The following is a 13,356-nucleotide window of genomic DNA, read 5'->3' on the forward strand; positions in this document are numbered from 1 at the left end:
TAATTTTAGCCAACCACACGATGTTCGTATAAAAAAGTGGATGGAACTCATTTACAACCGTAAAAATCAAAAAAAATACTCGATATGAAATGTTTTGATATCATATTAAAGGTCAATTATAAACAATTTAGATAGAATCACATTCAATTTCATAAAAATACTTAAAAATCATTAATAATTTCATTAAATATTTAACAAAAAGTCATAATATATTAATTTTATATATTTCTGGTTATATGTTAACTTATAGTTAAAATAATTTTTTTTGTATGAAAACGTTCAATATAACTTTAGGTTAAAACATAACTATACATTGTTATAAACGAATAATTATTGTTAATAAACTAATAATTTAAATTGAATAATAATTTTTAATCGTTATTCGTTCAAATAATCGAGAAAATTTTAAAAATTAAACGATCACTCAAATATTAAAATAAGTAATGTAAACCTTTATACAATCAAAATAAAACTGGAATAATGGACAAGCCTATGGTATAACCTTAAATTTTAAAACGCCGTTATTTATTTTAATGCTATGCTAGTTTTAGATTGAAATTTAATTAAAATGATTGAAAAAAGTACAATAGCACTAAATTTTCCATCCCTGTTTTCTAATGCAAATTCTTACTAACACTGCTCTGTCAGTTAACATAACAGCATGTTAAATTTTGACATTTAGCCATTTTGACAATTTCTCATACAGCTGTTCTACTCAACAAAGAGAAAAGACGCTGAAAAAGTTGAAAAAAATTGTGCAAAAAACGAAAATTAACTGAAAATTTTAAAGAAAGTTTATAAAGTGTTGAATAAACTAGTAATTAAATTAATAGTTATTATAAAAAACACTGAAAACTATTACAAAGTAAATAAAAAGGTTTATAAATAGAAAAAATAGACAGGTGAGTTTACAGATAGAATATTTTCTTATGAAATAAATGTGAACGTGTTGAGGGAGTGCGTTCGTTGGCCAGCTGCTGAGTTGGTTTCTTTTTGATAATTGAAAAATTTACCTGTTTAAGCTGAAGAATTAGTTAATATAACTATTGTTGTTGTTAGTTAAAGGTAAAAGAATGCAAAAAAGAATAGACAACAGGAAGCGCTTGACAACAATATGTAGTAGTGTGTTTTAAAAGCAAGAAAAATTTGCAAAATTTTGTTGCTGCTTTTTTGTTGTTTTTTTTCGCATACATTACTCATTACTGAGTGTGTTTCATGTGGAGATGTGTGAGAGTGTGTGTTCTCTGTTAATCCTGTTAAGCAGACGTTATGTTAACTCTGTGCTGCCGGCGTTGACGTCTCTACAGCTGAGTGTTAAAATTTATGAGTTTTGTTCAGTCGCCTGTTCAACGTTGTTGAAGCTGCATCTCATCTCGGATATCAAGCAATAACTAGCACACAGTTACCACTACTACTACTATAATTTTTTTTAATTAAAAGAGCAAACAAAATAAGAGTTTTTAAAAGATCCTTGAGTAAAAACTTGGTTAAAACCTAAAAACAATAAGAAAAAAACTTGCTTTTAAGCAAATAATTAACTCTGTGTGTGAGTGAGCAGGAGTTTGTGTGAATAATTAAAAAAAGCCGGTCATTGTCCTGCTCTCATTTTGTATTTCTTATCTGTAGAAAATTTTTCTGGTATATAGGAGAAATTAAAAAAGACTTCGTTAACCAGTCTGACGATTTGTACAAAAAAAAAAAGTCGGTAAATTTTTTTGTTTTTGCAACTACCACCACCAACCAGACAGACTTCGGCTAAAAATTTCTGTGTGTGTGCAGCTGCAACAACAACAATAAGAACATTATATTCAAACGACGTCGGCGACGACGACAAAACTTGTGCAGGAAAAGCGACTACCACTACAGCAACAACAACAACATTACAGCAAGAAGAAAAAATATTCAACTCAGTCAGCCAGCGAGCGACGTGTTTGTCTCTACACCAAAAACCTTAAAAATTTAAAAGAAAAAAAAATAAATTTTTTTTCCAAAAGTTTATTGTTTTTGCAATTTGATTTGAACGCTTAATTAAAGTACATAAATTCATATTTCTAAAAAAGCTAGAACGTTTCGAATTAACATGGTAACCATGGAAAATGCCGAAGAAGTTATGCAAATTTTGGATCGTTTTACACGTCTCAAGCAAAAAGAAATTCCCAAGGAATTGGATGAATACTTGGGCTATGTGGCCAAGACCGGTGACACGGTGTTCAAGTGGGCCTCTTTGAAGTATTTGTTCCGTGAAAAGTTGCTTAATGTTATAAAAAATTTTCACGACACCACTCCTCGTATTGATGGTAAGTACAAAATAAATTTCTCCTTTACTTTTTTTTTTTACACCTTCAAGTCTGGTTGAACCGGCTTTTTTATATATTTTTTTTGTTAAAGCAGGCCTTAACTCCTGTTTTAACTTCAAGCTTACTTTCTCTTTAACATTTTTCTTTTATTAAATGTCTTTTTTTGTTTGTTTAAATAGGGCGTTACGGTTTTTTTGTATTTTATTTGCAAAAAAAAAAAAATTTATATTTTCTTTTTTTCATATAATTTTTCTGCCATTTTCATAATTTTTTACTTTTTATTCTTCCTTTGTTCTTTTTTCATCAACATCATATTTTTCATCGTACTCTTTAGTTATTTGCAAAAATGAAAAAAAACCCCACCAACAAATTTGAGAGCATTAAAATAGCTCTTTTACAGTGGTTAATTTAGGTTAAGTTTATAACAAAAGTGTGTGTGTGTTTTATTTTTTAAAAGAAATATCAAAAAAAAGTTGCATCAAAGCAAAACTTTAGCAGATGAAACTATTAAGATAAAACAAATTTAGCAATAGGCAACAACATTAATGTTAAAAAAACAGCAAAGTGTGTTTGTTGCAAAATTTCCCTTTAACTTTAACAGTGTTGGCTAATGTTAAACGAGGATTACCAAAAGCAATAACAACAAAACGGCAAAAAAGGAAATTTTTAAATAGTGGTGTTATAAATTACAGTGTTGCCAATTAATTTGTGATAAGAAATTAAGGAATCGAAATTAAAAGTAAATTTTAACCGTTTTTCATGAAAATTTTTCAAATAAATGGCTAGTTTCTAGTTTACGATCGTAACCAATTTATTTATCAGTGATATAATTTTTCTTTTCGGTATAAATCAAGTTCAGGACAACCTTTTTTCATGAAAATGTCAAAATTCTAGTTTATGAATTGGTGCAAGTGCCAATCGTAATCAAATTATTTTTGTTGAGAACCTTTCAAGCTTTCATTTGGAATATACCATTTAGTCTTAACTCTTTAAATGTTAAAATTATTAACAATTTTTAATTCCAATTTTTGTAATCAATTAACTTGAAATCATATATGAGTTTGATGAGACAATAGCAAATGTAACGTGTTAGATAAATAAAATAGACCATAAAAATTAAATATAAAAAAATAGTCCACCGACCTGCAATCAAAAACATTTATTGAAAAAACAGGCCAAGCTAAAAAGCATTTTCAATAAAGACCTAACTCAGTTGTCAAAAACCTAAGTGCTGAGAATATATTGAAAAAATAAAATACAATACTTACATGTGATTATTTTGAGTAATTTTTGTTTTATAGTTTTTTTTTCTAGTTTCTGCTCTATGTATATTTCTCTATGGTTCAGATCATATAGCGGACTCTATAAAAAATGTAAACCAACAAAATACACAAAATATTCTCATGTACTAGTGTTGTTTTTGTTTTCACATAGTTTGTTGGGTTTTTGACAACTGAGTTAGGTCTTTGACATGAGGGTGGGTTACCGGTCTATGTGTATTATTTAGCTGTGGTACAAGTTACAGTCGTGTTTCCGACTTGGTAACAATTGCAAATACTTTTACCGGCTCTCATTTGATTATCGTAAATAAAATTGGATGAAATGTCATGTGGCGCTCAGATTTGCCGGAACTATAGACAGTATTCAAGATGTATCCATAATAACAATAATCGTGATAGCCTTGTTTTATTTATCACGTCAGCCATATATGGGCCGAATGTATCTGAAACATATTAGGGTCTGTCTTATATATGGCTCCTTTGAATAGTTGATTTCAACCAACACACTCAATTTGCCATATCAACATTCCAGAATCGATAATAAATATAAAGGATTTTCTAATAAATTTTTTGAAATGGAATTAAATTTAACAACCTGTGTGCAAGATATTAACGAGAGGACAAATTTTCAATGAATCTGGCAGAGTTGTGGCAGAATTTTGGATTTTTTTACAAATCCCTTAATCTTTGGTGTTAATTCAAGTCACCTCCGCAAAATTTCCATATTGTTCTTGTAACAGCAATGATTGATGAGTTGGAAGTTCCTAACCGAGTGAGACTCTGGTCATTCCGGAGCTGAAATCCAAATATCGTATTAACACTTCGATCCGTTTTCTCAAAATTACGGACCAATGATGCCGCCGGCTCTAAATCATCACCAAACTATAACTTTTTGTGGATATATTGCCACCTGAGAACTCGTGTGGATTTAACATCGTCCCATTTATAATGATGATGCCATGCCGCCGGCTCTAAATCATCACCAAATCTCTAAATCATCACCTCCTGTTGATTTGGCGTCATCTTATATCTGGAAATTGTGCTTGCTTACTTACACAGCCATTCATCCAAAAATATGCTTTGTCTTGTCGCTATAAATTTCATAGCTTTCACAGATTCGACATCAAATTGACATCGCTGGTGGGTTTCAGTCATTTCTGATTATATTATCCTGAGGTCTTCGCAATGTATGGCCAACCCATCACCTTTTTATTTCGAAGACGTTGTTGATTACTCTCGATTTTTGCCAGAAAAGTTTTAGTATTCTGCGTAAAACAGCGCTTTGTAAACACTTATAGGACATCTCTATTAATTCGTTTCATTACATCTTCATGAGATCCGATTTTGTTTCTTATAGCCTTGGTTTTAAAGATATCTATCTATAGGTCACAGCGACCATTCAGGCCCCACGTGGTACCTCTTCATCACATTATCGATAGCCAAATTCAATAGAAGAGGCGGTAGCGAGCATCCTTGCCTAACTCCGAGTCAGTAGACGAATTTCCTCTGCATAGTCTAAATCCTACAAGCTATTCAGGCCCCATGATATACCTCTTTGTTCGGAGGATGCATTTCATCACATCAATAGACAAATTGAATAGGAGAGGTGATAGTGGACATCCTTGTCTAACTCAGATGTTTATATTTATTGGTTTACTTACTGTACCCTCGTGACCAATGCAGCTCACTGTTTGGTGTGGATTTTGGTTTGGCGACATCATCGGTCCACATTTCTTTGAGTACAACGTTGGCCAGACCATCACTGTGAACGGCGAGTGCTTATAAGTCGATAATTACAAACTTCTTTTGTCCTGAATTGGCTGATATAGAAACCAACGACATGTGATTCCAATAGAATGCCGCTAAGGTGCCACACAGCTCATGACACATTGGACATTCTGCATGAGCAGTTTGACATGATCATTTCACCTGGAGTTGATGTGAAATGTCCACCGAAATCGTGTGATTTGACTTTGACAGACTTTTTCTTGTGGACTTTTCTTAAGGTCACATGTCTAGGCGAATAAGCCACAAACCACAGCGGCCCTCAAAGCCAACATAACCCATCAAATTCAGACTGATTTAAACGCCAGATTCGTGGACATTGTGTTATATTCCATACCTAATGGCATCGATGGGCCTTTCAAACGATAAAACAATTTCGCTACGTGCCACACAGCTCATGCCACATTGGACATTCTGCATGAGCAATTTGACATGATCATTTCACCTGGAGTTGATGTGAAAATGTCCATCGAAATCGTTTGATTTGACCTTGTCAGACTTTTTCTTGTGGACTTTTCTTAAGGTCACAGGTCTAGGCAAATAAGCCACAAACCACAGCGGCCCTCAAAGACAACATAACCCATCAAATTCAGACTGATTTAAACGCCAGATTCGTGGACATTGTGTTATATTCCATACCTAATGGCATAGATGGGCCTTTCAAACGATTAAAAAATTTCGATGATAAAGATGGGAAGGCGCTAAGTTGTTAACACTTGTTTTTACAGAAATTTTGACAGTTCTAAAATGTGGCCTATTTAGTGATTTTTGTTTGGTTTTTTGTAGGCATAAATGACCCTTATTTATAAAAGTTTTGTACATTAAATGGAAAAGAAAGTTTTCCTTTACATACAAATAAATATTAAAAAGAAAAACCTGCTATGTACTATTTTTGCTTAGTTTTTTTTTGTACGAATTTCCAGAAAATATTTGAACTTCAACTTTAGTTTTAGTTTCTTTTGCACATTTTTATATAGTACATAAATGTTGTTGTTGTGGCTACACAAAATGTATTCTTGTTAAATTTTAAAATGAAAAAAAATATATTTCACAATATATTTTGTGTCTGTGTGTTGCTGTTTCTTCTTCCACATGTATCATCCAACCAACCATCCATCCAGCAGAGCCCAGTTCACAGCACAAGCACAATGAAAAATTCATTCACTTTAAGTCTGGCTTCTAAAAATAGCCCATAAAGTATAAGGAACCATTAAAAAAAAACTCCCCAAATAAAAAAAAGACGGTTTTTTTAATGTGTTTTCTTTTCATTTTATTTTTTTGTTGTTGGTTTTAAGCTTTACTTTATTTTATGACATTGTTATTGTTGTTTTTCTTTTTTTTATTATTTGTGTATTTGTATGTGTATTAAGCTCAAATATTTGCCAGCCTTTTTTTTATTTAAATGTTTTTTTTCATCTTGTTGTTATTGTGTATTTTATACATTTTTCTTTTTAAGCAGTAATTTATTTTTTTTTTAACTTCGCTTGTTATTCTTTCTTTACTACACACTTTGCTGCTTACTTTATTTAGCCGGCTATACATATTTTTTAATTGGTTTTTATTGTAAATTCAGTCAATTGTTTGTTTTTTTTTTTGTTTTATTTCATGAATTTTGTTTTCCATTTGCAAATATGTATACATACCACATATTTACCTGGGAGCGAGCAAGTTAGAGCAAGTTTTTAGTAATTGTATTTACATATGTACTATGTATGTATTTATGTTGCAAAAAAAAGAGTAATTAAAACAAACACAAAGAGTAAAGAAGAGCATTAATGCCGGTTAATTATTTAAATTTTAAAATTTAAACGGTTTTTCCTTTTTTATCTTTGTTGCTTAATTACTAATTTTAGTTTATTTATATTTTTAAACATGTGTTTAAAATTATAGATTTCATTAATATTAATGAGTTGAAACAATCAAATTTGTTTCTTTTTAGCAAATTTGCAAAAATATAAAGCAATAACATGTATTCAAGCAGCTCTGTTTAAAAAAAAAAACATGGCAGAGCTGTTATTTAAAGCAGCTCTGTTTACGTTTGTGTGCTGCTTTTGTTTATGCATAAATAGCTCTGCTACTTGCAAACATATATGTAAGCTCTCTCTGCTGAAAACTTTCACTCAATGTTTATACATGTTAATTGATACATAGAGAGACTGTTACTGTTGAAATAACATGAGCAGAACTGCTCTCATTTACATAACATTTTTTTCAATGCATCTCCTTGCATGCTGTTATGTTATGGCAGTTATGTTTACAAGCAAATATTTATGTATGCATAATTGTGTTAACATTAACATAATGTTGACATAAACAAGCCTGCCATATTTGCGGATTTTGTTTTAAGCTCAAAAATAACAAATTGGCGATTTTTTTATAGTTATTTTAAAAAAGCCGTTACAATATATATTTTAGTATAATTTTGATTAATTTAAGACTAACAGAAGACATTTTTAAATGGTTAAAATTATTTCCATAGAGAATTGTACATAGAGACCATAGATAAATACACACAGATCGGAAACCCTCCTGTCAAAGACCTAACTCAATTGTCAAAAACCTATGTGATGAAAAGTATTAGTAAAAAAAAATATGTGAAAGCATACTAAAAAAAAAACAAGACTCGTACATGTGATTATTTTGGGTCATTTTTGTGTACGAGTTATTTTTCTAGTTTCCGCTCTATATATTTTGTTGTTGCAAGAGTTTGGTTTTTGACAATTACGTCTCGTTTCTATATTACTCTAAGATTTCAATAAAATAAAAATAATTTATTAATAAAAAAACATTTTTTTATTAAAATTCTCTTAAAAGAAGAAAATAAAAAAACGAGATGACCATAATTTGCTTTGATTTTCTTTCAAGTAGATCAAAGTTGTACATTTCCCATAAAATTGTTTACGGATATGAAAAATTGCAATTAAATCATATATATAAAGGATTTCTAACTTAACTTCCAATGAGTGCGGCAACCAAGTATTAAAAAACGAAAAATTTATTCAGAAGTTCATTTAACACAGTAAGAAAATTGAAATAGATTTGAATTCATAGGTTCTAAATGTTCTTTTGTATGCAATTTTATAAAAAAAAACAATTTTTTTTAAAGATTTTTGTGAAAATTTTATAAAAATTTAGAGAAATTATTACAATTGTTAAAACTTAAGTATTACTTTCTTTAAGTTTTATTTAATTGCATCTTTTTATTTATTGTTTATAACATTTTTTTTAATTATTTTAATTTCTTTTGCAGAAATCCCCCAATATCCCAATGTTGACCCCTTCAACTATGAGAGCATGAAATCATCATTGTTGGAACGTTTAGAACTTTTCAATGCTGCCCCATTTACCATTCAACGTTTGTGTGAGCTCTTGATTGATCCACGCAAGCAATATAGTCGCATTGATAAGTTTATGCGTGCCTTGGAAAAGAATATTCTCGGTAAGTTATTATGAAAGAAGGATAAATTAATAAATAATTTCAAAATAGATAAGAGAGATAGAGTGAAAACTAAAAATCTTAAAAAGTTAAAAATTAAAAAAAAAGTGCAAAATTTCATACAATTTCTCATTCTTTTTATACATATTGTATTAATTCATGTTTTAAGCAAAAATTAAAAATATTTTAACAAAAATGTCTTAATTTTCAAAAATATCTGGCGAATTTATGATTTTCCATTAATCTAATGTAATAGCAAATTTTTACTGTGTAACATCTGGTAACACAAACTGCAATGTTTACATTTTTCGCCAAAAAAAAATGGCAGCTTTAAAATATCATTCTACAATGAATGAACATTAATTAAAGAAGAAGAGTATTAAAAAATTTTGTCCTGCAAAATTTTTAGCAAATGATAAAACATTAACGTTTTTTTATAGAATTTCTTTGTTAAAACAACTTTGGCAATTTGCTTAATATTTTTGCACTTTTATTTTTGAACATTTTCTGTTTCTCTCTTTTTGTATGGTCACAAATTGCTTTCCTTTTCTCACACATTAACTTATTTTCAGTAGTCAGCACCGTTGAGCCCGGACGTAAAAGAACCGAATCAGAAAATGGTGATTCCTTGGATTCTGTGGTCAATGGCGATCTATCCTTGGATGTCAATGTAGACATCGATATGGAAGCTGATGGTTTATTTAATAATGCCGAGAATACCAATGGTAATGGCACAGCCAGCAAAGCTGAAGTTGAAGCAGCTAAAGAGGTCGACAGCAAAACCGAGGAAAAAAGTGCAACTAAAAATACTCATGCCAATGATGATGACAATTTGCCAAATCCTAAAAAGGCAAAATTAGATTTGCCCGAAGAAGACAAAGAAGAAAAGCAGATGGAGGAGGAGGCCGTTAAGGAGGAAAAAGAAAGTATTGAGAAACCGGTGGCAGAGCAGAAGGAAAAGTTGGAAGAGAAGAAGGTAACAGCAGAGGAAAAAGTAGAGAAGGAGGATGATAAGAAAATGGAGTGTGAAGAAAAGGCTGAGGAAAAGAAAGAGGAAGAGCAGGTGGTTAAAGAAGAGGTAAAAGAGAAAAAATGTTCAAAGGAAGAGCAAACAAAGAAGGAGGAGGAGAGCAAAGAAGAAAAGGAAAAAGAAAAATTGGAGGATGTGGAAATGGAGGAAAAGGTAACAGAAGACAAGAAAGTAACAGAAGAAGTAAAAAAAGAATGTAATAAGGTCGATAATGAAAAGAAAGAAGAAGCGAAAAAAGAAGAGAAAGTTGAGGAGAAGAAAGTAGAGAAGGAGGAAGTGAAAGAAAAAACTGAAACCGAAAAGGAAAAGGAAGTAAAGGAAACTAAAGAAGAGCCCGCTAAAAAAGAAGTAGCTGAAGAAGCTAAACCTGTGGAAGCTGAAAAACAAAAAGAAGAGGAAGAAACCATGGAAGTTGATGGCAAAGCTAAGGAAGAAGAAACAAATAAAACGGACGATGATAAGAAAGTAGAAGAACAAAAAGAGGAAGAAAGCTGCTCGGCCACGGTAGTAGAGAAACAGGAATTGGAAAAGGGAGAAAAAGAAGAAAAGGAAACTGAAAAAGCCGAAACAGTAACAGAAAAAGAAAAGGAAAAAGAAACGAGCAAGGACAAGGTAGAAAATCAAGCAGAAAGCGATAAAGAAAACGAAGAACAAAATGAAAACAAAAAGGAGGAATTAAAAGAGAAACAAAAAGAAACAGAGGATAAAAAAGATGAAGCTAAACCAGACATTCCACAAGAACAACCCGAAGAAACTAAAAAACAAAAAGAAGAGAAAACAGAAACTGAAGAAAAACAGACAGAACAAAAGGAAGAGCCAAAAGTAGAGAAAGAAGAAGTAAAGAAAGTAGAAAAGCCGGAGGAAACAAAGGCCAAAAAAACTGAAGAAAAAATCTCAGCAGGAGAAGAAGAAACTAAAAAGACTGAAGAAGAAACCTTAAAGGAAACAACAAAAGCTGATGAAAAAAAAGTAGAACTAAAAGAAGAAACTAAAACCGACAGTGAAAAAGAAACTAAAAAGGAAGAAAAACCCTTAGAAGAAGAAAAAGTAACAGAAGAGAAGGAAACAGTAAAAGAAGAAGAAACTAAAAAGGAAGAAAATAAAGAAACAGAGAAAGTTAGCACTGCCACAACAGCTAAAGCTGCAGAAGAAACAGCAACAAAAGAAAAAGAAACGCCGTTGGTGGAAAAAGAAGAATCAACAGCAAAAGCCAACGAAAAAGAAGCTGAAAGTTCTAGCACCCCAATCACAACCACTGTAACGCCTCCTACTCTAGCTCTTAACGATCAGCCCATGGTAGAAGATGTAGCCATCGAAGAGGCCTCACCTATTGTCGAAGAGGTCGTTATGGCTGAGCCACCACCACCCCCTCCTAATGCTAACGATAACGCCAAGGATGTTGATACCCCCACTAATGCCACTGCCATGGCCACTGATGACAACAACACCACCACTACCACCAGCACCAATCCCAAAACCGAAGAAGAACCCTCTGGCATGGAAGTCGACGATACCAGTCAAGAAGCCATGGATCAGTAAATAATCTTCATTCATATTTTTGAATATTATTTTTCTCATTATAAAACCTACCCTAACATTAAGCAAACAACAATTAAACGCTTTAAGCGTTTTACTTGATTCAAACAAAAAAAGATTGATGATAAAAATCCTTAAAAAAAAACATTAAAATTAAAAAAAATCACACAAAAAATTTAAAAAAAAAAATAGAAATTTTTAGGCATAGACAAGAATGCCCAACTTAAATTTATATTAAAACTCTAAACATTTCAATATTTATATTATAATTTAAAACAAAACAAACAAACCAACTTAATTCTTAGAAACGACAAACAACAAATAAAATAAATGACGATATTTTATGGCTAAAATTAACACAAAACAAAAGAAATTATTATAAAATAGATGAAAAAAAAACAAACAAAATAACTAAAACTATTTTTAATTTCCAGAAAATAATAACATGACAAATTTACTTCCAATATTTAAATTTTTATCCAACAAAAAAGAAAGTGAAGCAAATTGTTTTAATTTATTTTCTGATTTTTCTCTAAACAAAAGTGATATTGTTTTGGTAGTTAAAAAAAACACTTGATTTCATTCTAATTAACATCTTTTTTACCTAAAGGGATCAATTATATTATATTAATGATGATGAAAATGCCTAAATATTTGTAGTAATTTTGATATTAAAACTCATTTTTCCATTAAGTAGTAGTGTGTTTTTTTAAAACTAATTTCAAACATTTCTCTGCTAATTAATACATTTTATCTTGTAGTATTATTTTAATTTTATATCATTATTATGATTATTTTATGGCTCCTTTCTCTTTGTGTTTTTTTTTTTTAATTAATTACCCTGCATTTTTGTAACTTAAAATTTGAAAATACATATTTATAAATAAAATTAAAATAGGATTGATTTATTTATTTGTTTGGAAGTTATTACTATTTGTTTTGAAAATATTACAATTTTTGTGTTTGAAATGAATTTCATTTTATGTTTAGTTTTTTTTTTTAAAAACTTTGTGTTTCTTTTAATTAAATTAAAAACTATTTTATTTGTACGAAAACTTCATTAAAACAAAAACTATATTCAAGTAAATTGATATAAAGAAAAATACATGTAATTGATATACGTATTAAAAACAAACAAAAATAATACTTTTAAAAGCTGTTTTTATTTAAATAACTTTTGGCGGGAAAAAATTGAATGAAGAAAAAATGTCAGCGAAAACCATCTCAATCTCTGCCATTTGTGAGTCGAATTGCCGCATTCGATATCTAGTAAAATTTATCATAATTTTCTTATTTGAGATTGCAATTAACAGTAGTTGACAAAACAATGGAAACTTTTCCAAATTTTAAATATTTTTTTAAAATAAACATTTTTTTTTTAGTTTTATTTATATAAATTAACTGAAAAAAAAACAACATAATTATATTCTGAAAAAATGGAACAAAATTAAAAATATTCACTATTTCGCTACTGACAAAACAATGGAAACTTTTAAACTTCTGCAAGAAAGAAGTGTAAAACGAAAATAATATTTAAAAGAACGATGAAAAAGCATCCTGTTTACAGTTATTTTATTTTTAAATTCTGGTAATTTTAAGTTTTTCGCATAATTGCTTTTTTTCAAAGTTAACGAAAATGGCTAAAGTTAAGATTTGTGAAGACTTCAAAAATAAAATAATTAACGATTTTAAAGCTGGTTTAAAACAAAAAAGTATCTGTGACAAATATTCAATAAATAAATCAGCAGTTTCAAAAATTATAAAGAAATTTCGTGAGACCGGTTCTGTAAAAACTCAACATTTAGGTGGAATACCTCGTAAGACTACTCCTAGACAAGATAATTTAATAGCGAGAGAGTTTAAGAAATTCCCAAAAATAATTCCTCGAGGGGTTGTTTGTTAATAGCCTAAAATTAGAAATATGTACCCGAACAGTTAGTCGCAGGGCAAATGAGGCTGGTCTTGGTTGCTATCGTCATGTGAAAAAACCAC

At 30.1% G+C, this 13,356-nt stretch overlaps 1 protein-coding gene across 2 annotated transcripts; it reads left to right on the top strand.

The window, feature by feature from the left end:
• Positions 1 to 1,420: 1,420 nt before the first annotated feature.
• On the top strand, positions 1,421 to 12,510 carry PPP4R2r (Protein phosphatase 4 regulatory subunit 2-related protein). Of its 2 annotated transcripts, none has more exons than XM_065507920.1 (3): positions 1,421 to 2,297; positions 8,613 to 8,801; positions 9,371 to 12,510. In XM_065507920.1, exons 1-3 carry the CDS (start codon positions 2,081 to 2,083, stop codon positions 11,365 to 11,367), a joined length of 2,403 nt encoding a protein of 800 aa, XP_065363992.1. In that variant the 5' UTR covers positions 1,421 to 2,080; the 3' UTR covers positions 11,368 to 12,510. The 2 variants fall into 2 exon arrangements, with proteins under 2 accessions (XP_065363992.1, XP_065363994.1); XM_065507922.1 differs by having other exon boundaries at positions 9,374 to 12,510.
• Positions 12,511 to 13,356: the final 846 nt, after the last annotated feature.

The sequence above is a fragment of the Calliphora vicina genome, chromosome 4, assembly GCF_958450345.1.
Source record: "Calliphora vicina chromosome 4, idCalVici1.1, whole genome shotgun sequence".
NCBI classification, from domain to species: Eukaryota; Metazoa; Arthropoda; class Insecta; order Diptera; family Calliphoridae; genus Calliphora; species Calliphora vicina.

Bases quoted from the DNA above. Each gene is read 5' to 3' on its own strand.
- PPP4R2r (XM_065507920.1), top strand. From the start codon at position 2,081: ATGGTAACCATGGAAAATGCCGAAGAAGTTATGCAAATTTTGGATCGT. The intron at 2,298-8,612 runs GTAAGTACAAAA...TTTCTTTTGCAG, and splicing joins CACCACTCCTCGTATTGATG to AAATCCCCCAATATCCCAAT. The intron at 8,802-9,370 runs GTAAGTTATTAT...ACTTATTTTCAG, and splicing joins CTTGGAAAAGAATATTCTCG to TAGTCAGCACCGTTGAGCCC.